The sequence below is a fragment of the Mobula birostris genome, chromosome 4, assembly GCF_030028105.1.
Source record: "Mobula birostris isolate sMobBir1 chromosome 4, sMobBir1.hap1, whole genome shotgun sequence".
Lineage (NCBI taxonomy): Eukaryota > Metazoa > Chordata > Chondrichthyes > Myliobatiformes > Myliobatidae > Mobula > Mobula birostris.
The window spans coordinates 43582168-43608392 of NC_092373.1; the positions used below are offsets into that span (position 1 = coordinate 43582168).

At 40.7% G+C, this 26225-nt stretch overlaps 1 protein-coding gene across 2 annotated transcripts in view; it reads left to right on the forward strand.

Annotated features, from left to right (window-relative positions):
* The window catches only part of dis3l2 (DIS3 like 3'-5' exoribonuclease 2), a 344361-nt gene that overhangs the window by 306807 nt on the left and 11329 nt on the right, over positions 1–26225 (forward strand). For both annotated transcript variants that reach the window (XM_072255278.1, XM_072255279.1), the window contains 3 exons: positions 304–451; positions 3630–3760; positions 22337–22441. In XM_072255278.1, the coding sequence (XP_072111379.1) occupies positions 304–451; positions 3630–3760; positions 22337–22441 (384 nt within the window). The remainder of the gene's footprint in view (positions 1–303; positions 452–3629; positions 3761–22336; positions 22442–26225) is intronic.

The window sequence follows — 26225 nt, forward strand, 5'->3', positions numbered from 1 at the left end:
ATTCAATGCAGCTTCAAAGGCAAAACTGGAACTAATTTTGTGCCTGTTGAAACTGGAAAAGTATTCATTCGGGTTTAATCTCTTCACAAAAGACTTCTAAAAAATTTTTGCACGATATAACTTGCTATAAATCAGATTGTTGTTTCAGATCTTTAAACTGATTTAATTACTAAAAATGCAAAGTATTCAGTTTGCATCTCTTTGTGCCTTTCTACTTTGATTTGATAAAATTTAATTTAAAGCACACAGTAAAATTAGAAATCAGATTATAAATTCTATCAAGTTGGCTTAACCTCTTTCCAGATGGCACAATATTTCTGCACTGGAGCCCTTCACGATGAAGCATTATTCCACCATTATGCACTCAATGTGCCTTTCTATACGCACTTCACTTCTCCTATTCGCCGTTACGCCGATATCATTGTTCATCGACTACTTGCTGCATCGATTGGTGAGTTGTACAGTCTTTGCTTCAGTTGAGTTTGTGTCTTGTGTGTGTGCCTGAGAGTATGTGTATCAAATGTATTGTCATGAATTAACTCAAAAGAACAGATCTCTAAAGTTTATATTCAACAAACACAATTTCTTGCTTAATATCTTTCCCAAGTCACTGATACCCATCATCCTCTCTATAGCTTTTGTGTTCTGAACACCGAGGTTTGTGGCACAGAAAGAAGGCTAGTTGGCCTGTTTATTCATGCTATCTAGATTACTCCAATCTCTCAGGTATTCCTCCATAACTTTATAAATATACTTCTTCGGGTACATTTTAATGGACTGATTCTGTTTCTACCTCCTCTGCCTTTTCAGCTAATGAATTCCAAACTCTCATTATTCTTGATGATTTTCTTTTTCCCAAGACTCCTCTGATCCTTTAACCAGTTAACTTAAGACCACTAGTTACTGGATTCCCTGAAAAGAAAAACAGGCTCTTTCTGTTGTCTCCAATCACTAACAGTAGCAATAGAAATGCATCCTTAAGATCCTACAGCTCAAACACAAAGATCGTCAACCTTCACAAGGGCAGTGTCATCAGCATTGGAGCAGTCATCATATCACAAGTATGCTGTAACCTGACATTGTGTATAAACTCCGGATTTTGAGCTGCCCTAACATGCCCTCTTTTCAAACAACACCCATAGTAAGAGGTTTTTTGGTGATCATTTAAGGAATTTCTAAGTAAAAAAAGAGCAAGATCTCAATTATCCTCAGACACCAAATCTGCTGTCAGGCATCGACCTGCTTCAAGAAGGACTGTAACCTCAATAAAGAGAAAATAAAAGGAGGAAAGCAAAATTAGCCCCTGTAAACTAGGAAGCTGATCACCAAGAAATGTTTACACCTTCTGCAGACTCCTGAAAGATCTCAGAACCCATAAATAATTGTAGGCATCATCTTCATAAGACCATAAGACATGGGAGCAGAATTAGGTAATTCAGCACATCGTGTCTCCTTTTCAAATTGAGAAATGACTGATAGCATTCTATGACTTAGCCTCTATATTTTGTACTCATTTAAATCTTCCCTCTCTTTCTTGTGTTTCAAAAATGCAACTGCGGTCAAACCACAGTGCCCTTGTAACCAACAGTTCTCAAGTCCTGCATTTTTTTAAATCTTCACTTCACTCCTTTAAGTGACATTACATACTCCCTGCAGTGTGTTGACTAGAACTGTATGCAGTACTCAGTCTGTGGCACAACTGGTATCCCGGCATGATCTTCCTCAGTTTTTTTTTCGTGTGCGGCTTAGCCAATTAATATATCTTCTTTCGTGTCTATTTAGTTGTTTCACTAACCAGACTTTTAACTAAAACTGGGATGAGAAGGCATATCACACCCATCCTAACTACTCTGTGTTAGCTTCTTTTATCTTTGAGAATTGATTTTAAAGTTTTCTGACTTGTTGTTAAAGCTCTCAATGGTCTGGGACATGAGTACATTACAGAATCGTTTTCGTTTTATAATTCTGCACAAGCTCTCAGGTTTTCTTCCACCAGTCTCTTAAGTTTAAACAATCTGCCTCAAAAAATAATGGCAGGTCAGCTGTTTTGACCTGCACTGCTAAACCATGGAATGCAATACCTAGGACTATGAGGGATGCAGACTCAGCTGGCACTTTTAAAATGCCAGCTCAAAACCTACTTACCTAAACTTGATTTTAACTAACATCTTTTTGTCTTCTATTTTCCCGTTTATTTTCATTTTAGTTTTTTATTTTATTTTCACGTTTGCACTTTATTCCATTGTAAAGCACTTTGAACGTATGAAAAGTGCTCTAAGAATATGTTGTTATGATTATTACCTGCAGGGATCTGAGGATGTGCAGTCCAAGATTCCTCTCATTTTCTACATTTCTTAAATTCCAGTAATTTACCATTTATTCCCATGCCCTGTTTTCCCTCTCCAAATGCACTACCTCACACATCTGCAGCTACAGTTCCATTTGCTACTTTTGTGCCCACTCTACTGATCTTACGGTTATCCACCTACAGCCAAGCTTCTGTTCATCTCACTGACTGTGATCGGTATTATGACCCTAAATTAGGTGTAATATCATTGAAAGATCATCGGCCTGAAACATTACTCTAGTTCCTCACAGGTGCTGGCAAGGTTGACAGTTCCAAACAGTTTCTGTTTTTGTTTCAGAGTGCCAGTATCCACAGTACTTTGTTTTTGTCTCTTCCACATTTAAATTGTAATTTCAAATAAAAGACGTTGAATTTAAAAATATTCAACATTTGAGTGTTGAATGTTTTTATATTCAACACAATTGCTATTGCAAGAGGATCCTCATTTCCTTTTACACCAAGCTATTCTCAAAATTTTTTTTGGATCAACGTCAGGTTCCTTGATATTTTAGATCTGAAATACACTGGCATTGATACACATATGCAATTATTTTTAATGTCATTTCCAAATAATTTCATTTGTTTGATTTTCTTCAGTCTTTGTAAGAAAAGAGTTGGATATTGTTTCTGTTTTTGAGTGGATCATGAATCGGGTGCTCAATTTCAGTCAAGCCTCTCCATATACAACTCTTGTTTCACTTGGAACTGATATGCTGTGCAACAGCTACACTTTCCTTGGCCACCTAGATCACAAACAATTATGCCTGAAAGTAGAGATCAGAAAATGTATTTCTACAAATAATATGTTGCTTGATGGGCATATCTATTGCATATTTGCTTAAATCTTCCCTTAATATACTGGCTAAGTAAAGTCTGTCTTAGTGCAATAAACGCTACCATAAATTACAAAGCTAACATTGAACATATTTCCACTGGCAAATTCGTGATTTCGTCTCATACTTTATTATTCACTAAATATATTGTTCTCGTTGTTTCACTTCTTAACTAACTGCAAGTGTCAAGGAAATGTTAAAGTATAAATGTAACCATGTGCATATTTTATCAATTGAGATGTGCATAATTATTTGAAAGACTGTACCAAATAAATTATTACTCTTTATAAATGTCACTTTCTGGTATGTTATCCAGTGGAATAATTAGCTATTTTTATAAACAGCAGAAACTCCGATAATGAAGCTACTGTTGGGCATTTTGACATTATAATTGTTGATTTACAACTGACTTTAATATTAGCTGGTATCTGGATTATGTTTTTCTTTAGGTTCTGCTCAACAGGTTAGCCTTAATAAAAATGAAATTCAGAGACAAGCTGAACATTGCAATCAGAAAAAAAGTGCTTCGAAAAAAGTGCAAGAGCTCAGCACTGACATATTTTTCTCTGTTTTTGTGAAGGTAAGGATACCGGAATTATTTATTTGATGCCTTAGGCTGTTTTCTTAATGACAATTGCAATTGGAAGAGAGGAGTAGGGAACCAACTCAGTATGAAGTCAGCCTATAAGGAGAACACGTTCATGGAGCCAGGCCCAGGCAGCAATTGTTCTTTCAGCCTGGTCCATGTTAGTACTTGCTGACAAAAATGAGTACAGATTTGTCCTCTTGCCTTGTAATGTAGGCCCTGCCTAACAGCACCTGCTAATCATTGTGATTTCAGCTGCTGCATACTGCAAGATGATTGTAACCAGGGATATTAGTAATAAGACTCTGGTGTTAAGGGGTGACAGAACAGGATAAATTTATGGGAAGTAAAGTTAGGGAAAAGTTAGCAGAAACCACAAGCAGTTTCACTAGAAAAAAAAGGCAGAAACTGGATTGAGTGGTCAAATTTTAATGCCATCTTTAGAGTGTAAGTGTTGGGAAAATATGCAAGAGTGTCAAGTTGGACTGAGTCAGTTGAGGATGGAAATTAATACCAGGGAGTAATGAAAGTCTGATTCAGTTACACACAGTTGGTAGATCCAACTTCTGTATGTCTATTGTTTTTAGTACATCATAAATTTAATTTCTGGAGGTATTCACTCATAAGTCCCTATCACCAGTGCTTGCAAGCATATGCTAATTATTTTGGGTAATAACTCTGCATCAGATCTCTCATCTCTGCTGTTCTTCAGGTTATGGCATCTTGGACTTTCCCAACTTTTCTTACTCCAGTATTGGTGCTATACCTTTAGCTCTCTAGGCCTTGAGTGCGAGACTTCTCTGAACTTAACTATCCTTCATATGTTAATATTATTGATAAATATTTCTTTGACCATCTTATCATTAGGATATTTAAAGTAGCCATACCAATTTGCTACACCAATCCTGTTCTTCATCAGTTGTTGTCTGTCAGTTTAGTTCTAATATTAATAATTTTATTTGTTGTATTTATCCAGATATTGGATGATCCAGTTTATAAGAAAACAGGATTTTGATTAATCCACAAACAAGATAAAATCTGCAGATGCTGGAAATCCAAGCAACACACACAAAATGCTGGAGGAACTCAGCAGGCCAGGCAGCATCTATGGAAAAAGGCACAATTGACATTTCAGGCTGAGAACCTTCAGCTGGACAGTGTCCTGCCAAAGGGTCTTGACCCGAAAGGTCGACTGTACTTTTTTTACATAGATGCTACTTGGCCTGCTGAGTTCCTCCTGCATTTTGTGTGTGTTCTGTTGATTAATCCACTGTGCTCCAAATTTTAAATGTGCTTTTGCTAGTACTTGTGAAATTCTAGCTAACAGTGTTCCACATGTCCAGGATTGGACTTTCTACAGTAATAGACGGATCTTTCAAATACTTTGAACAGATTCTGTATTTCTCAGTCAATAGAACATGTTGGACAGGTTAAGGGCATTTAAGGGGTTATGGAGGAGGCTAATGCACTGGGAATTGAGTGTAAGAGCATTCTATAGGGGCAGTTGAAGTCTTATTCTCTTAAACCTCTCCCATCTATCCTGCTACTACCCTATACTAATTCTGATACTTTTATATTCCCTCTACATAAGAATGATTTCCAAAGGTATTTTTCATTCTTAGGCATTCAAAAACCACTTGCCAATAATCACAAATCACCATATTTTTTCCAAATGACCAGAATCACTTAAAGCCTGGAGATGCTTCCAAATCCCCACATCTGTCACAGAGTTGTCCAGCACAGAAATAGACTGTTTGGCCCGCCACATCTATAGTTTTTCAGTGCAAAAGTCTTAGGCACATACATATATCGCTAGAGTTTTGCACAGTGCTGTATTTGTCAACATGGAACAGAAAGCGAGTTTGCAAATCTAGCAAGAGCAAAGGATGTTGGGAGTGACAAGAGTAGAGTTTGCGGGACGGGTGTGGGTCAGGTGACAGTCATAGTTCTGGGGTTGGGAGGGGGGGTTAGTTAGTGTGGGTGCAAGCACACCCAGCCCTGAGACACCAAGTAAAGTCATTTGATTCCAAACAATTAGTTTATTGATCATTACAGAATGTCTCTTTGGTGCTTCTCGCTCCCTCCTCTCTCCCATTCCCCTTTACCCAACTATGATTTCCTTCTTCCCTCCCCCTTCCCACAGAGACCCATATCAGAAACAGGTTTATCATCGATCACATATGTCATGGCATTTGCTTTTTTTGTGTCAACAGTACAGTGCAATGCATAAAATTACTACAGTACCGTGCAAAAGTCTCAGGCACCCTAACTATTTGTATGTGCCTAAGACTTTTGCACAGTACTGTATGCCAAACTTTTTGTCCATTTATAGCTGTGGTTCCCAAGGTGGGCAATACTGCCCAGCCCTGGGTGTGATAAAGATAAAAAGGGCTGTGGAAGGTGCTCAGTAGTAAGTTGGGGGGGGGAGGTATTCAAGGCTTTTTAATATCAGAAATGAATTATTTATTGTGAGCATTTGATCCTCAGTGCCTCATAGTTGATTACAGTGATCATGTAATCACGTCATTTCTCTTAGACTTTGCCTGAGGCGCATTATAGCTGTTGAAAAGCAATGTGACACTTCTATCTTTGGTGTATCATGAGAAATCTGGACTGAAGAAATTCAGGCTTTGCCCGCACATTATTGCTGTTCATTATTATAGTACAGTGTTAGCTAGTATGATTCCAACTCTCTTATCAGGCAGTGACTCAGTCCCTGTGAATTAAGTTATGGCTTTGAATGAAGTGAAGTTAAGAATCTGCCCTTTCAAACGGTCCTGGCAGTGTTTTTCTAGTCCATAGCCCAACTAAGATATTGCTGCCGCACTTTATGCATCTTTAGACAGAGAGACAGATTTTGCCTAAGCTATGATGAGGTTGGATTTAAACAATAGGTGATTAACCGTGGTCATTAATCCATCATGAAAATGGCTGAAGACCAAACAAAACAGAAGTGTAGACAGCATAGTGTGGAATATCTGTAATATGGAATTATACCAGTAACCAATGTGTCTGTTGTGTGAAAAAATATTTTTCAAATAAGGCAATTAAATATCCAGTCCGCTTGTACATTTGAAAAGAACTATGCTTATTTTCAGTCACCGTGAAAACTTTCAAGAACAGAAAACACTTCAAAACATGTCTGCCAGCACTTCACAACAGAATAATAAGATAAAGCATAATAAGATAAAGAACACAATAATAAAAAACACAATAAATATAGTTACATAAAATAGTTTCTATACATAGAATGATTGTATATCCATCAAGTGACGCTAGGCACAGGAGTGTCTGTACGTCTGTACATAAGGTGACTGACAGGAAATGATAAAGTAGTGGTGGTTGAAGTTATGGAGAGTTGGGTTAATGGGTAGAGATGTAGATCAGCCTTATTGCTTGGAGAAAGTAACTGATTTTGAGTCTGGTGATCCTGCTGCAGCCTGTTCTCGATATTTAAGGAGCTTTGTATTGAGAATGATGAACAGTTTGGACGTTTGCTGTTACACACTGTATTCTATGCTGTATTGACTGTTCTATTATACATACTTTTGGTTACAAATTACAATAAATTGCACATTGCACATTCAGACGGAGACGAAACGTAAAGATTTTTACTCCTCGTGTATGTGAAGGATATAAGAGGTAAAGTCAATTCAATTCAATTCAGATGGCTCTCGGCAATCTGCCTGAGACATTTTTATGTGCTTTTTTGAAACTGTGATAAAATTATTTGAAGACTGGAATGCTTCATTCAATAATCAAATCAAGAATATTAAGCATGATATTGCTTACTTGTCAGAATTATCTGCAAAGTTTAATGAAATCAGTCTTCAATTGCACGGATATGATGTGAATCTTATTAAAGTCAAACCAGTCAGCTCCACATTTCTGTCCAGGTTAAGCCTATTTAAGTGCAATATTAGCCAGTGTGACCTTTTCCAATTTCTGGGCCTCTCTGAGTTTTTATTTAGTTATTGAGATACAGCACAGAATAGCCCCTTCCAGCTCTTTGAACTGCCCTGCCCAGCAACCTCCGATTTACTAGTGAAATTTAAGAGACTACTAGACAGGTATGTGGAGGAATTTAAGGTGGGGGGCTATATGGGAGGCAGGGTTTGAGGGTCAGCACAACATTGTGGGCCGAAGGGCCTGTAATGTGCTGTACTATTCTATGTTCTATTTTCTACGTTTAACCCTAGCCTAATCATGGGACAATTTAGAATGACCAATTAACTGACCAACCAGTAGGTCTTTGTACTGTGGAAGGAAACCGGAGCACCCAGAGGAAACCCTTGCGGCCATGGGATGTGGTATGGGAGCCAAGGGGCAGTTACCCAAAAAAGCTTGAGGACCTACTTCGACACTAATTCCATTTGTTCACATTAGACCATAAGAATATAAAACTTAGGTGCAGAATTAGGCCACTCAGCCCATCAAGTCTGCTCCACCATTCCATCGTGGCAGATTTATTATCCCTCTCAACCCAATTCTGAAGCCTTTTCTCTGTAACCTTGGGCACCCTGACTAATGAAGGACCTCTCAACCTCCACTTTAAATGTACTCAATGACTTGACCTGTCCAGCCATCAGTGGCAATGAATTCCACAGATTCACCACCCTCTGGCTGAAGAAATTTTACCTCTTCTCTATTCTGAAATGATATCCTCTGATCCTAGACTCCCACACTTCAGGAAAATTCCTCTCCACATCCACTCTATCTAGGCCTTTCAATATTTGATAGATTTCAATAAGATCTCCCTTCATTCTTCTCAACTTCAGTGAGTACACACCCAGAGGCATCAAACACGGCTCATACACTAACTCTTCCATTCCCAGAATCATTGTTGTTCCCCTCCTCTGGGCCCTCTCTAATGCCATCATATGTTTTCTAAGATAAAGGGTCTAAAACTGCTCATAGTACTCCAAGTGTGGTCCAACCAATGCCTTATAAAGCCTCAGCAATACACCTTTGCTCTTATGTTCTAGTCCCCTCGAAATGCACATCAGCATTGCATTTTCCTTCTTTACCACCAACTCAACTTGTAAGTTAACCTTCAGGGAACATGGACTCAAAAGTTCCTTTGCACCTATATGATTTTTGAATTTGCTCTCCATTTAGAAAAATACTCTACACTTTAATTCCTTCTACCAAAGTGCATGACCATGTACTTCTCTACACTATATTCCATTAGCCACTTCCTTGCCCATTCTCCAAATCTGTCTAAGGACTTTTGCCAAACTCCCTAGTCTCTCAACACAACCTGCCCTTCCATCAATCTTTGTATCTTCTGCAAACTTGACCATAAAGCCATCATTTGTATCATCCAAATCGTTGACACATATATAAGATCAAAAGAAGCGATCTTCACGCTCTTTCTCCTTAGTAATAGCAACCACACTGACTTTAGCCCCCGATACACTCTATTTCTGCCATTCTGCTAGTGTCTTCCACAGTGAAGACTGACGCAAAATATTTATCAAGTTCAACTGTCATTTCTTTGATCCCTATTGCTACCTCTCCAGCATCATTTTCTGGCAGTGGGTGCTCTATCCACGCGTGCCTCTCTTTTACTCTTTATATATCCGTAAAAACCTTTATTATCCTCTTTGTTATTATTCAGTAACTTACCTTCATATTTCATCTTTTCCCTCCTTATAGTTTTTTTGGTTGCCCTCTGTTGGTTTTAAAAGCTTGCCAATCCTCTAACTTCCCACTAATTTGTGCTTGTTATATGCCCTCCTGTTTGCTCTTTTGCTGTCTTGGACTTCGTTTGTTAAGAATGATTGCCTTATCCTTCCTTTAGAATACTTCTTTTTCATTGGGATTTATCCATCCTGCACCTTCCGAATTGTCCCCAGAAATTCCAGCCATTGCTGTTCTGCCATCATTCCTGATAGTGCCCCCTTCCAATTAACTTTGGCCAGCTCCTCTCTCATACTCTTGTAATTCCCTTTATTTCACTGCAATATGGATACGTCTGACTTTATCTTATACCTCTCAAACTGCAGGGTGAATTCAATCATATTATGATCACATCTCCTAAGGGCACCTTTACCTTATGCTCCCGAATCAAATCTGGTTCATTCACAACACCAAATCCAGAAGTCCCCTTCCTCTAGTGGGCTCAACCACAAGCTGCTCTAAAAAAAATTATCTCATAGGCATTCTACAAATTCCCTTTCTTGGAACCCAGTATCAACCTGATTTTTACAATCTACCTGTATATTGAAATCTCTCATGACTGTTGTAAGATTGCTCTTATTACATGCCTTTTCTGTCTCCTGGTGTAATCTATATCCTACACCCTAGTTACTGTTCAGGGGCCATCATGTAACTCCAATCAGAGTCTTTTTACCCTTGCAGTTTCTTAACTTTACTGGCCGGGATTCTACATCTTCCGATCCTATGTCACCTCTTTCTAATGATTTGGTTTTATTTTTTACCATCAGAGCCACCCCACCCCCTCTGCCCACCTGCCTGTCCTTTCAATACAAGGTGTATCCTTGAATATTAAGCTCCTAACTATGATCTCCTTTCATCCATAACTCAGTGATGACCACAGAATCATACTTTCCAATCTCTAACTTCACTGCAAGATCATCTTATTTATTCTGCATACTGCATGCATTCAAAATAGTACCTTCAGTCCTGTATTCGTCACCCTTTTCAGTTTTGCCCCCATGTTACACTTTAACTCATCTCACTTACTGCGACTTGGCCCTATCGTCTGCCTATCTTTCCACACGGTCTCACTATACAATACTTCCGACTGGAGAAACTGCACCCTAGGGTTCTGAAAGAGGCAGCATTAGAGATTGTGGTAGCATTAGAAATGATCTTTCAAAAAATCATTGAACTCTGGCATAGTGCCAGAGGACTGGAAAACTGCAAATGTCACTCCACTCTTTAAGAAAGGAGTAAGGCAGCAGAAAGGAAATTATAGACCGGTTAGCCTGACCTCAGTAGTTGGGAAGATGTTAGAGTCAAATGTTAAGGATGAGGTGATGGAGTACTTGGTGACACAGGACAAGATGGTACAAAGCAGCATGGTTTTCTTCAGGAAAAATTATGCCTGACAAACCTGTTGGAATTCTTTGAGGAGATTACAAGTAGGATAGATTAAAGGGATGCAGTGGATGTATATTTGGACTTTCAGAAGGCCTTTGACAAGGTGCCATACGTGAGGCTGCTTACCAAGTTAAGAGCCTATGGTATTACAGGAAAGTTACTAACATGGTTCGAACATTGGCTGATTGGTAGGAGGCAGGAAGTGAGAATAAAAGGATCCTTTCGTGGTTGGCTGCCAGTGACTAGTGGTGTTCCGCAGGGGCTGGTGTTGGGACCATTTCTTTTTATGCTGTAGATAAATGATTTGGATGATGGAATGGATGGCTTTGTTGCCAAGTTTGCGGATGAATCGAAGATTGGTGGAGGGGCAGGTAGTGTTGAGGAAACAGACAGGACGCAGGAGGATTTAGACAGATTAGGGGAATCGCCAAGGAAGTGGCAAATGAAGTACAATGTGTTGGTAGTAGAAATAAATGTGCGGACTATTTTCTAAATGGGCAGAAAATTCAAAACTCTGAAATGCAAAGGGACTTGGGAGTCCTTGTGCAGAACGCCCTAAAGGTTAACTTGCAGGTTGAATTGGTGGTGAGGAAGGCAAATGCCATGTTAGCATTCATTTCAAGAGATCTAGAATACAAGAGCAAGGATATGATGCTGAGGATTTATAAGGCACTGGTGAGGCCTCACCTTGAGTGTTGTGAACAGTTTGGGGCCCCTCATCTTAGAAAATATGTGCTGGCATTGGAGAGGGTCCAGAGGAGGTTCACAAGGATGATTCGAGGAATGAAAAGGTTATCATACGAGGAATGTTTCATGGCTCTGGTTCTGTACTCACTGGAATTCAGAAGGATGAGGGGGATCTCATTGAAACCTTTCGAATGTTGAAAGGCCTAGACAGAGTAGATGTGGAAAGGATGTTTCCCATTGTGGGGAGTCTAGGACAAGAGGCCACAGCCTCAGGATAGAGGGGTGCCCTTTCAAAACAGAGATGCAGTGAAATTTCTTTAGCCAAAGGGTGGTAAATTTGTGGAATTTGTTGCCACATGCAGCTGTGGAGGCCAGATTGCTGGGTGTATTTAAAGCAGAGCTTGATAGGTTCTTGATTGGACATGGTATCAAAGGTTACAGGGAGAAGGCCGGGAACTGGGATTGAGGAGTAGAAAATGTGATTGAATGGTGGAGCAGACTCGATGGGCCAAATGACCGAATTCTGCTCCTATGTCTTATGGACTTGTATACTAATTGCCCCATCCTCAGTCCTATCACTGTAGTTCCTATCCCTCTGCCAAGTTAGTTTAAACCTTTCCCAACTGCTCTAGCAAACCTGCCTGCAAGGATTAGGTCGATATCTGTTCAAGTGCATGTTTCTAGTGCTTCCTAAACATTGTGATATATATCTAATTTCACCACTGCCACTGCCAGTGAGTTCCAGATACAGGTCCTCTCTAGGTTACAAATGCCCAATACATAGACAACCCTTGCATAAAGATGAGTCTTCCAAAGGAGGTAAAAATTGATTTTCTGGCGCTTTTGCCAAAGTGGGAATGGGATATTTCCCTGTGACTTTTCTCCCACCCACAACCACACCCCACTCGAAGCCACTACATTTGGGAGTTGGGTTGAACCAAGCAGAGCTGAGAGTGTTGAGCAGACTCCACCCCTTGCTCACTGAATTAGTGAGGTAGGCTAGTGGCCAGCCACTCCTCCCTGACCTGCTCCCTTTCCTGTCACAGCTGTTTCTGTTAAAAAAAAACAGACCTCTCTGTGCTCTGATTTGCTCATTTCTTCCCCTACCAATAATTTGGGTTGTAATCAGTTCTCAGGACTGGAATTTTGAAGTAGCCTACTGACTGCCTCTATCAACCACCATCTGTGTAAAAACAAAACCTTTCCCCTCAGATCCCTTCAATTCAACTTCTTCTCACCATAAACCTATCCCTTTTTGTTTCTGATGCCCATACCATGAGAGAGAGATTGTGACTGTTCTGATCATTTAGAATAACTATCAGGTCAGTTCTCAGGGAAAACAAGCCCAGCCTATCCAATCATCCCCCATAATTGAAGTCTTTTCATCCAGGCAACGTCCTGATGAACCTCCTCTGCACTCTTTCCAGTGGAACCACATCCTTCCAATAATGTGGTGGCCAGAAATGCAGAGGATACTCCAAAAGTGGTCTAACCAGTGTTTTGTAAAATTGCCATTCTTTCCCTGACTGCCTTCTTGCTCCGGATAAAGAATGTCTTGGGATTCTCCCTAATCTTTCTTGCCAAGCATATTTGTTGGCTCCTTTTTGCCCCCTTAATTTCTTTCGACTCCTTCTGTATTCACCAAGAGACTTGCTCAATTCCACTTGCCTATACTTGCCACATGCTTCCATAGTTTCCTGATCAAACATCAATATCCCTTGTCATCCAAGGTTCCCAAATCTTGCCAAATATGCTACCCCTGAATTTTTACTAATATTCTTTTTGAAGACTCCAACATATCAGAAGTCATTCGACTCATGAATATCTGCTCTCAGTCTACTTTTGCCAGGTCCTTTCTTATGCCATTCAAACAGTTTTACTCCAATTCAACACCTTAACTTGAGCATCAATCTTACTCCTTTCCCTAGCTACCTTGAAACTTACAGAATGTAGTCAGCGTTCCTGCACCAACGCTTCCACACCATGCCCAATCTCATTTGTAAGATAAGGACAAGCATAGCCACTTGTCTGGCAAGACTAATTACATATTTTCCAAAAAATACTCTTTGGTGCACTGATCAAATCCTGCCCCATCTGAACTCCTTGCACTAAGACAATCACTGTTAAAATCAAGAATGTTAAGATCTTCCTTCACAGTATCCCAATTGTCCTTGCACCTTTCTGCAATTTGCGTACATTTCTGTTCTTCTAATTCCTGCTGCTATTGGGAAGTCCGTAATACAACCTTCACAAAACATTTACACTTCTCTTTTTCCATATGTCTTTAGTGGACAATCCCATGAGTATATCCACCAATCAACATTGTTATTTCTTTTCTTCATTTGCATGTCTCTGCCATATCTGACATATCTATACTCCAGAACATTAAGTTCCCAGTCCTGCCATTCCCTCAACCACATTTCTGCAATTTTAATAATATTGTAATTCTAAGTAGTGATTCATGCTGTAAGCTCATCTGATTGAATTAATTACAAAATTAGTTGTAACTATTAGTTAAGAGAATTACTTACTGCTCATTATGCCTCAAGTATTCAGGGCAGCAATGAAGGTCCTCCATCTCAGGCAGTGTTCAGGACTTCCTTCGTCATGTCCTCTCGGTTTTCACTGCTGTCAGTCGTGCAAGTCCCAGATGAAGACTCAGGAATATGGTCAAACTCAGATCTAGAAGGGTTCTTCATTGATGTTTCTCTAACAATTTTGTTTTACCAGTCAGGGTTGTTAGCCCTGAACTGAACCCCAACCTGGAGGACTCTTAGACTTTTAGTCTAGCCTTTTGACCTGTTTGGCCTGGGTGACCCTACAAAGAACCAAAGCATAAAGCCTTGACTCCAACCAATGTAGCTGTCTGGGTTATTGAGGCACACAAGCCTCCAAACCACAACAAGGTTGTGGTCCTTTTGGAGATTAATAGAGTTAACAACAGCACAGATTTGAAGTTTTTGTTAATAACTACAGCAGTATTCCCTGAGAGTTAAATTAATCGTGTTTTCCATTGATTGAAATGTATTTATTTTTCTGCAGTCAAAAATTATTTATTACCACTTTAGATCTTTCTGAATGATAGACTACTTATGAATAGTCAGAGATCTTCATTTTCAGCAAATATTCATGCTAAGAGCAAGTATTTTAGTGGGAAGCTATTTTACGCATGTTTACTCATCATAGAGATGCTTTTGTTACATTTGATGTTCATATCTTTAGTATTTTCCACACACCTAATCTATCAGTTCTGGAATATGGCATCAGCAGCCTAAAATCACATGGCCTTTATTTGTGTGAAGTGAATTTTGTTAGTCAGCGGACTATTGGGTCTTGGAGTTAAACCAATCAAGCCTAATCCTATATTCCATCTGATTTTCATGTCTATTTTCCAGTAATAGGAATAGCAGTCAGGAGGAGAAATACTGGCATTTTTTTCCATTTAGCTCAGGGCACAAAGGCTCTTACTGCTGCCAAGTCTGATATCATTTAATTCATCTACACACCATGGTTACAGCCTGTGTTGATCCACAACTTGTGTGGCTCAGTAACACTCAGACCGTACATCTACCCAATGAACCATCAGAGGAGCCCAGTATCAGTTTTACTTAGTGTCCAAGAATAAAGCTCCAAGAAGCTATGCTTGATGTTGAACTGAATTTCCTTTCTTCCAAAGTAAATATATGTATAAGCAAAATTAAAATACACTTGGGAAAGTAAATGGAACTGAACCAGATTTTAAAAATCTAGTTACCAAGACAGAGTTCTGTATGGTGAGACCTGCACTGCGCAACAAATTGGAAACAATTGTTGAACTTTATAATTTGAATTGTTTACAATTTATTCTGTAACTCAAATTGTAAATGGAACAGCAGAGCAGGTTATACCATTTGTTTAAAATAATGTCTGTCATTTCTTTGTTTTAACCCCCTAAATTATCATCACCTTCCAAAAAAAGTAAGATATACTGTAAATGAAAATTTACAGATATTAACTTAAAACCAAGCAAATTTTAAGAAGATATTAAAGAATTTTCATGGAATCTATTGAAAGAAAAGTTATGACTGATTTAGCCACAAGAGTTCTGCTTTTTATATCTTGTGAAATTTACTTAATGGGGCCATCCAGTTGGCATAATATTCACAGTTATTCATAGGGCGTTTGAAAAGCATGTATATTAGAGCAGTGGAAACAATGAAACCCATTCAATCAATAGCATTTCCATTACTTTGCAAAAGTAGACAGATGCAATTGTGAAGAAAAGTTTGAAAAGGAATAGTGGCAGGTGGAATAAAATACAGTGGATTCAGTTCATTGGGACACATTGGCCTGTATATTTAGGCCCAATTAGTCGTCTGCCCCAATTAGCCGAAGTTTCATGGAAATAGTTAACAAGGTATTAAAAATAAACTACCAGTTAACTGAGTAACAAATTATGTATTTAAATGAAATACAGAACAAATTAAAACATTATCAAAACTACCACAGCGCTATAAAACAGTGTATAAATTCCTAATAACTATCAACGGAGGAATTCATTTCAGTGTAGGCTGCCATGTTCTTTTGTTTGACTGAATGAACAAAATCAGTGCAGACACCTAGAATAGAGAGTGGACTGCCTTCAAACAATGCTTTCAGTGATTGCATCCTCCAAATATTCATTTTCATCGTAACATTCAAGATGATTGTCGATGTCTTCAAATTCTTCTTGTTGAAGTAGTGAAGTTGTTTCACTTTCACTCTCACTCCCAGCTGTTTCTGACATCTCCAAGCCTGAATGCTTGAAATTGCAGTGAGGAGCAGTTCTGAATTGTCTTGCTGCTTATTACTCCCCAACTATCAGGGACAAACATCCCCTCTTTTTGAACACAAGTACCTGCAAGCAATGCTACTTAAAAGCTATTTACTGTAAGCATGGTATAGGGTCTAATGGCCACAAAATATGCATGCAACTGGGGCTAGTTAGAAACTGTTAGGCAGCAGTCTCCCTTCTTAATTAAGCAGCATGCATCTCAAATAAACAAAGAGAATCCCAGCTATTTTCACTATTTCTTTTTGTTCTTTAAGAGATGGCCCAAGTAAGTGGCTGTCCTGATTAACTTATGGCCCCACTAACTAGAGTCCACTGTATTTTAATTCTGTTCTCCAATCACCTTAGCTGAAGAGCATGGAATAACATTGCAATCATGTTCTTGCAGAGCAGAGTTCTTGAGCCAGTCTCACTACTAAAAGCAGCTCAATTGTCCAGTGTTATAATCCTACATGAATTGTCTGTGGGTTGTGATTTTGCCAGTGGGATAAAGGAGCCAGATTTAGAAATACAAACCCAGGAACATACTGTTCATGCCACCAAGACAGAATCCAAAGTAAGTAAGTGAATGTATAACTGTGGCTTTAGAGAGATTGTGAGTGTGCAAAGATCAAGTCTGGCAGAGCACTTTTGATGTGCCTTTTTATCCTCAGAATGTGGATGATTTTGCAATGACTATCAAAATTTATTACTATACATTTCCACAGTCACCTAAGCTACTTCAACCACATATTGGGAAACTGGGACAACTTGATCAAGATTATTAAGAACATTCTTGTAGCTTTCATGATTTTATTTTCTCTAAAGTCATTTCACAAATTGAATATGAACTCTCGCTCATTGAATTCTAAAATTTGTCACAACAAATGCAACTGATATTCAGGCACTGCAAAGAAATGGGCTCAATCATTGGCTTTTTAAGGTTGCTTTCTGAACTGTCAGCTCTTTTTATTTTAGTTGTAATAGCTTTTTAAAGGTGTTGATCAACAACTGTGTCTGGAAAGTAGGCATGTATAATAAGGCTGTGGAATTTATGGCAACTTCTGTCTAACTATGCAGTAGCATAACCTAAACCAACAAAAGTTATGCAATAACCATAATCTTGGTTGGTTAAACCAATGGCCACTGAATGGTTAGATGCCTGACCACTATTCTAAAAGCTGTGTTTGAGTATAATGTGATGGCACAGGTACAGTTAGAGAAATGTTTTTTTTCCCATGTGTTTCCTGTTTTGTTGCTAGTATTTCTCAGGACCAGAGTCATTGCTGCAAATGCCAGCTAATGAGTTCAATTTAACTCCTCAAAATATCTAGAACAGAAACCGAACTCATTCATTTTTAGTGTTGTGGACTAATTTCATTACTGAAGTGTGGTTATGAGGTCCTTGTGTTCATTTTATGTCATTACATGTTAAATTACATTCGACCAGGTTTCCTGACTAGGAAACTTGGCAGCTAAAGGTAAAGTAGAAAGGGATTTATATATACAGGTTTCCCCTGCCATCCGAAGGTAGAGCGTTCCTATGAAGCGGTTCGTAAGCCGGAATGTCATAAAGCGAAGAAGCAATTACCATTTAATTATATGGGGAAATTTTGTGAGTGTTCGCAGACCCAAAAATAACCTACCAAATCATGCCAAATAACACATAAAACCTAAAATAACAGTAACATATAGTAAAGGCAGGAATGATATGATAAATACACAGCCTATGTAAAGTAGAAATAGTTTTCTACAATCATTGCCGGCACTGGTCTCTGTAACGAAAATCTCACGCAAGCACTTTCGGCAGAAAATCTCACGCAAGCATTGTTGGCAAAAACACTCTCTCCAGTAACCTTTAAGCTATGAAGCTGCCAAATCATACCAAATAACACGTAAAAATACACAGCCTATGTAAAGTAGAAAAATGTATATACAGGGTAATATCACTTACCGGAATTGGGACAGTGCCGAGCACACTGATGATAGTGTGTTAGACTGAGTCGTCGGAGTTTGGGTGGTGCAGTGGCCCCCACCCTCCGGGCCACCGACCGATACCGATTTGCGGAGAATGCAGGGGTACAGCGGTAGCCGGGAGGTGCGCAACACATCTTTAAGAAAAAAGCCGAAATAAACATGCTAATTGATTAGGTGCCGCCTGGCACGTAAATGTCGACCCAGATCAGAGGCAACGCAATCGGCAATCACCTCTGATCTGGGCCAGCAATTACGTGCCAGGCAGCACCAAATTAATTAGCTTTTTATTTCGGCTTTTTTCTTAAAGATGTACTGTGTGCTTCCCGGCTACCGCTACATTCTCCACGAATCGGTATCTGTCTGCAGCTTGGGTGTTGGGGTGGTGGGACACTGGGCTGTTGCCTGTTTCCATCAGGGCAGGCAGGTCATCTTCTCCTATGACTGCCCGCCTCAATGTCGAAGGTCGAGGTTCGTTGGCTGCTGTGGCTGATGTGGAAGGCTGCTTGACTGCTTAGCCTTGCACATTTTTCTATCATACAGTTCTTTGTAAGCACTCAAACCATCTTGCAAATATGCCCTAAACCGACGTACCCTTCCAAAATTAAAGTCGTACTTTATCATTACTCATTCAGTTTCGATTGTTATCCTTTCCTCTTCCAATTGCATCAGCTCTTCATCTATCAGTTCTTGGTCATGGGATGCCAAAACCTCTTCAACATCATCTTCGTCAGCTTCCGCAAGCCAAACTCACTTTGTTCTTACTTCGTTCACCATGATCGAAACACTTAATTATGTCTAGTTTTACGCTAAGTGTAACACCCTTACGAGTTCTTCTAGGCTTTCCCGATACCTTAGAACTCATCTTGTTAACGGCTGCTCACAGGCACGTGGTTAAGTAATGTCGGTGAGAATGCCATTCCGAATCCGGGGGAGAGCGGCTGCTCGGGGCGCGCGCTGCCTTTTCATCGCGCGTTGCTTTTTTCACGTGCTGCCTTTCTTCGTAACAGTGAAAACACCTTCTGTTAGCGAAAACAGGGAACTAATGTAGGTCTTTCATAAAGCGAACGTTCAAAAAGCGGGGGACACCTGTAATTCATGATTTAATCTGTAGTTCAAGATTCAAGTTTACTTATCATGCATACATTGAGACTTACAGTGACGCACGCAACACACAAAATGCTGTATGAACTCAGCAGGTCGGCAGCATCTAAGGGGAGAACTAAGCACTCAGCATTTCAGGCTGAGACCCTTCATCAGGATGTCCCAAGTCTGTGTTGCTGTCTTTGAACATGGAGTGGAAATTTAAGACTTCAGCCTATCCCTAATTCCCTCACACTCCTTTTCCATCAAAACCTTAACCTGACACCTTTCTGCTCTCTCTGTCCCTAAAACCATCCCCACAAAGCCTAAAAAAACACTAAAACATGCTAAAAATGACAAAACAACTGAAAACTGAGCCGTGACCTCAATGGTGGTCACAGCATGGCACCATCTTGAGTTTTAAGATATATGCTTAAGCCTTGCTTGTGTACATAAGGGAGTAGGAACTCTTCCACCTAAATCTTCATTCTTCAAGAATCTCTTTCTTCTTCCCCACAAATGCCATAATTTTCTCTCCCTATGACTATTAGTCCTTCTCCCAGTTCCTGGTGCTATGGGTCTCTCTGTTTACCTATTTAATCCTATAAGCTTTGAAGGGAACTTCCCTCCTAGGAAGTATTGGTATTGGTTTATTACTGTCATATGTCCCAAGATAACAGTAAAACCCTGTTTTGCACACTGTTCAGAGAGATCAACACATTACACAGTGCATTGAGGCAGAATAAGGTAAAACAATAACAATAAAGTGCAAAAGCTACCAAAAACTGCCATGCAGGTAAATAATAAAATGTAAGATCATGGTGCGGTCAAGACTCCATCTTATCAAACATGAAGTCTGTTCAAAATTCTGATAACAGTGGAATAGAAGCTGTCCTTGAATCTGATGGTATGTGCTTTCAAGCTGTTGTATTTTCTGCCCGGGGGAGAGAGAAGAAGAGAAGAGAGAGTAATTGGAGTGAGTAGGGTCTTTGACTGTACTGACTGATTTACTCAGGTAGAGAAAAGTATAGATCGTGGGAAGGCTGGTGCTGAGCTCTGTCCATAACTCTCTGCAGTTACTTGCAGTCACGTGCAGAGTTGTTATCATACCAATCTGTTATGCATCTAGATAGGATGCTTTCTAAGGTGCATCAATACAAATTGGTAAGGGTCCATGGAGATTTGCCAGATTTCTTTAGCCTGCTGGAAAGTAGAGACAGTGGTGAGCTTTCTTGGGTGTGACATCAATATCATTGGACCAGGACAGGCTATTGTGATGTTCACACCAGGAACTTAAAGCTCTCAATCTCAACATCGTTGATGTAGACAGGAACATTGACCACCTGCCTTTCTGAAGTCAATGACCAGCTCTTTTGTTTTAGCATTGAGAGAAAGGTTATTGTCATGTCATTAAGCTTCTTATTTCCGCCTTATATTCTGACTCATCATTATCTGAGATACAGCTCACTTTCATTCTAGGACGAGGCAGATTCTTCCTTTTTTAAAGAAAGGGGCTTCCCTTCCTCCACTATCAACTCTGCTCTTAAACGCATCTCCCCCATTTCACGTACATCTGCTCTCACTCCATCCTCCCGCCACCCCACTAGGAATAGAGTTCCTCTGGTGCTCACCTACCACCCCACCAGCCTCCAGGTCCAACATATTATTCTCCGTAACTTCCACCACCTCCAACGGGATCCCACCACTAAGCACATCTTTCCCTCCCCCCCTCTCTCTGCATTCCGCAGGGATTGCTCCCTACGCAACTCCCTTGTCCATTCGTCCCCCCCCATCCCTCCCCACTGATCTCCCTCCTGGCACTTATCCATGTAAGCGGAACAAGTGCTACACATGCCCTTACACTTCCTCCCTTACCACCATTCAGGGCCCCAAACAGTCCTTCCAGGTGAGGCAACACTTCACCTGTGAGTCGACTGGGGTGATATACTGCGTCCGGTGCTCCCGATGTGGCCTTTTATATATTGGCGAGACCCGACGCAGACTGGAAGACCGCTTTGCTGAACAGCTACGCTCTGTCCGCCAGAGAAAGCAGGATCTCCCAGTGGCCACACATTTTAATTCCACATCCCATTCCCATTCTGACATGTCTATCCACGGCCTCCTCTACTGTAAAGATGAAGCCACGCTCAGGTTGGAGGAACAACACCTTATATTCCGTCTGGGTAGCCTCCAACCTGATGGCATGAACATCGACTTCTCTAACTTCCGCTAAGGCCCCACCTCCCCCTCGTACCCCATCTGTTACTTATTTTTATGCACACATTCTGTCTCTCACTCTCCTTTTTCTCCCTCTGTCCCTCTGAATATACCTCTTGCCCATCCTCTGGGTCCCCCCCCCCCCCCCTTGTCTTTCTTCCCGGACTTCCTGTCCCATGATCCTCTCGTATCCCCTTTTGCCTATCACCTGTCCAGCTCTTGGCTCTATCCCTCCCCCTCCTGTCTTCTCCTATCATTTTGGATCTCCTCCTCCCCCTCCAACTTTCAAATCCCTTTCTCACTCTTCCTTCAGTTAGTCCTGACGAAGGGTCTCGGCCTGAAACGTCGACTGCACCTCTTCCTAGAGATGCTGCCTGGCCTGCTGCGTTCACCAGCAACTTTGATGTGTGTTACAGCTCACTGTGGTGGTTTCACCTGCAAACTTGTAGATTGAGTTAGAGCAGTATCTGGCCACAGAGAAGGTCTCCAGTAGAAGTCCAATTTAATAGAGCCCTGCAGAAAGGTATTGGGAAACTTATACAACTTAATAACAGCCACAGGTAAATAATCCACTTCCATGTTAAAGCCCAAATGGCATGTCATATAAATGGGTAGTGATATGCTGAAGCATTTCTGGTTAAAATCACAGTTTTAACAATGATTTACAAGGCTCATACTGTAAAACACTCAACTATGGTATGTCGATGGATGGGAAGAATATGATTCAATGCTTTGTTTATATGTTATATTAGGAATGTGGCCCCCTGGAATCTGAAGCCATGGTGATGGGGGTTTTGGATCAGTCATTTGATGTATTGGTTCTACGATATGGTATCCAGAAACGAATCTACTGTAATGTAAGTTTTGTTCATTTAGAATGATTCAAAGGTTAAATGTTTTCTAGTTATTCATTTAGACTGTATTCAGATGTTTATCTTTTATCAGTTTCCAATTTCTAGATGTAGTCCTGTTAAGTACATCATTTAAAAAAAACATTTGTTATTGTAGGCAATTCTTTGAAACTAGCAGAACTTTCCAATTCGGCAGAAAAGAAAACCTGTTTTCCGCTGTTATTGTTTTAAGATGCTACCTTTCCATAACTGATTGATCCCAAAGTTGGTAAATAGGAAGCAGACCACTTTCAAATCTGCAAACCTGAATGAAATATTTAACTTCTAGTAGCTCATTAGGAAAATCAAACATAGCAGTCTATTACAAAGAAGTTAATAGTCAATATTCCTTTTTTATCAGGGACAAAATGTTTTGAGGATTGTGTCATGTAATTGTAATTCATTTATGGCTGATTAATGGTGCCTCAGGCCACCTTACATCAGTGGGATGGATATGCTGAAGCTGAACAATTAGAAAACCATTCTACACTCCGCTTAAAGCGAATTTGCAGTCTGCAATAACAACTGAAAATGCTGGAGAAAAATTCAGCAACTACGCAAAAAATTGAAGAGGAAAGGAAGGATGGAGGCAAAGGTGACTGGTTCTCATACAGAGAGAAAGAGAAGATTCAAGATGTCCAGACATAAGTTGAGTTTCATGCTAAGCGTTGCTGCAGCAGTGCACTGGCAGAACAGCTAGAGTGGGAGTAGATGGTGAATTCAAATAGCAGGCAACAGGAAGCTTGGGTTCACTTGTGCAGACCAAGCATAAAGCATCCAATCTATAATTGGTTTCTCCAATGGCCAAATTGTGAACACCAAATACAACACGCTAGATTGAAAATATTCCAAGTGAATTGTGACTTCATAGAGTACATGTTTAGGACTACAGATCGTGGAAAGCAAAGAGCTGCAAGGGCAGGTGCTGCCTTTCCTTTTGATACGAACTATATCCTTTGATGTTAAGCTCCCAACTGTGGCCTTCTCTCAGCCAAAACTCAGCGATGCCCATAACATCATACCAACCAATCTCTAATTGTGCCACGAGTTCGTCCACCTTATCCTGAATGCTACATGTGTTTAAATACAGCACCTTCAGTCCTGCATTTCTCACCCATTTAAATTTTGCCTCTGTGGTACAATTTAACTTTTTGCTTTGTCTGTATTTGTACCCAATCATTGACTTGTCCTTCCTTCCATTCATATTACATCCATCATCTACTTGTAAACCCGCTGGCTCATTCTCAGCTCTATCATACTTGTTGCCATCCCCCTGCCATATTAGTTTAAACCACTCCAAACAGCTCTAGCAAATCTGCCTACAAGAATATCGGCCCCCATGGATTCAAGTGCAACCTGTCCCTTTTGTACAGCTCACACCTGCCCCAGAAGAGGTCCCAATTATTCAGAAATCTGAATCCCTGGCCCCTGCTCCAATTCTTCAGCTACACATTTATCTGCCACCTTAATCTGCTCCTGCCCTCACTGTCACATGGCACAGGCAGCAATCCCAAAGTTACACCATTGGTCCTGCTTCTCAGCTTCCTTCCTAACTCCCTGTATTCTGTTCTTAGGATCTCCTCCCATTTCCTATCTGTGTCATTGGTACCAATATGTACTGTGACCTCTGACTGCTCACCCTCCCTTTTCAGGGTAGAACATAGAATAGTACAGCACAGTACAGGCCCTTCGGCCCACAATGTTGTGCTGACCCTCAAACCCTGCCTCCCATATAAGCTCCCACCTTAGATTCCTCCATATACCTGTCTAGTATTCTCTTAAACTTCACTAGTGTATCTGCCTCCACCACTGACTCAGGCAGTGCATTCCACACACCAACCACTCTCTGAGTAAAAAACCTTCCTCTAATATCCCCTTGAACTTCCCACCCCTTACCTTAAAGCCATGTCCTCTTGTATTGAGCAGTGGTGCCCTGGGGAAGAGGCGCTGGCTATCCACTCTTATCTATTCCTCTTATTGTGGATACATTCAGAAACATCACTGACCCTGACATTTGGTAGGCAAACTACCATCTGTGTTTCTTTTTTGTGTCCACAGAATTGCCTGTTGTCCCCCTAATTATAGAGTCATCCTTTGCAGTTCCCTACCCTTCTGATTTGCAGGCCAGACTCAGTGCCAGAGGCAAGTCTCCTGTTGCTTCTCTCAGGCAGGTCCCACTCCCCCCAGTGATACTCAAAATGGAGTACTTATTGTTGAGGGGGACAGCCACAGGCGTCCTTTCTGTTATCTGACATTCTCCCTTTCTTCTCCTGACAGCCAATCATCTGTCTCCTGTAACCTTGGGGCGACTACTTCCTTGTGGCTCCTATCACCTCTTCATTTTCCCTAATAAGCTGGAAGCCATCAGCTACAGCTCCAGTTCCCTAACACAGTCTCTAAGGAGCTGCATCTCAATGCACCTAGTACAGACGTGGCCATCCCAAAGGCTGGTAGTCTCCTGGAAATCCCATATCTGATACCCAGAACATAACACTGGCCCTGTAGACATACCCCCTATTTTCTCAAGCGTTAAATAAGAAAGAAATAAGAAATAAGCTTGTCACTTATCTTACCTCTGTCTGTTCTCATCAAAGCCTTATCGCTCTGACTTAGACCACTCCAATGATGATTGCTTCGCAAGATAGTACCCTTGTTTTGTGGAGACTGAGTTTTTAAAGCTCTTCACCGGAACTCCACGGGAACGTTTCTCCTGTGTCTCCATTCAATGGAGACAAGTTTTCCCAGGCTCCGGTGTTTTTCTTTCAAATAGTTTTTGCAGTTCCAAACATAAGTCAGATTGCTGGCAGGCAGCAAGAGTGGGCTCCCTCACCTCTGCCCTTCTGACCCTCAACACAGGAGCCCCCTAGGGCTGTGTCCTAAACCCCCTCCTTTACTCTCTATCTACCCATGACTGTGTCACCACCCACAGCTCCAATCTGCTTATTAAATTTACTGACAGTACTACACTGATTGGCCTAATCTCGAATAATAATGAGGCAGCCTACAGAGAATAACACAGTGGTGTCAAGAAAACAACCTCTCTCTCTCAATGTCGCAAAAACAAAGGAGCTGTTTGTGGACTACAGGAGGAATGGAAACAGGCTAACCTCTATTGACATCAATGGATCTGGGGTTGAAAGGGTGAACAGCTTTAAGTTCCTTGGCATATACATCACCGAGGATCTCACGTGGTCTGTACATACCGGCTGTGCGGTGAAAAAAACACAACAGCGCCTCTTTCACCTCAGATGGTTGAAGAAGTTTGGTATGGGCCCCCAAATCCTTCTATAAGGCCACAATTGAGAGCATCCTGACTGGCTGCATCACTGCTTGGTATGGGAACTGTACCTCCCTTAATCGCAGGATTCTGCAGAGAGTGGTGTGGCCAGCCCAGCACATCTGTAGATGTGAACTTCCCACTATTCAGGACATTTACAAAGACAAACTTATAAAAGGAGCCCAAAGGATCACTGGGGACTCGAGCCACCCCAACCACAAACTGTTCCAGCTGCTGCAATCTTGGAAACAGTACCACAGCATAAAAGCCAGGACCAACAGGCTCCGGGACAGCTTCTTCCACCAGGCCATCGGACTGATTAATTCATGCTGATACAATTGTATTTCTATGTTATGCTGTCTTGTTGTACATATTATTTATTATAAAATGATATAATAAATCATTGCACATTGCACATTTAGATGTAGATGTAACATAAAGATTTTTACTCCTCATGTATATGAAGGATGTAAG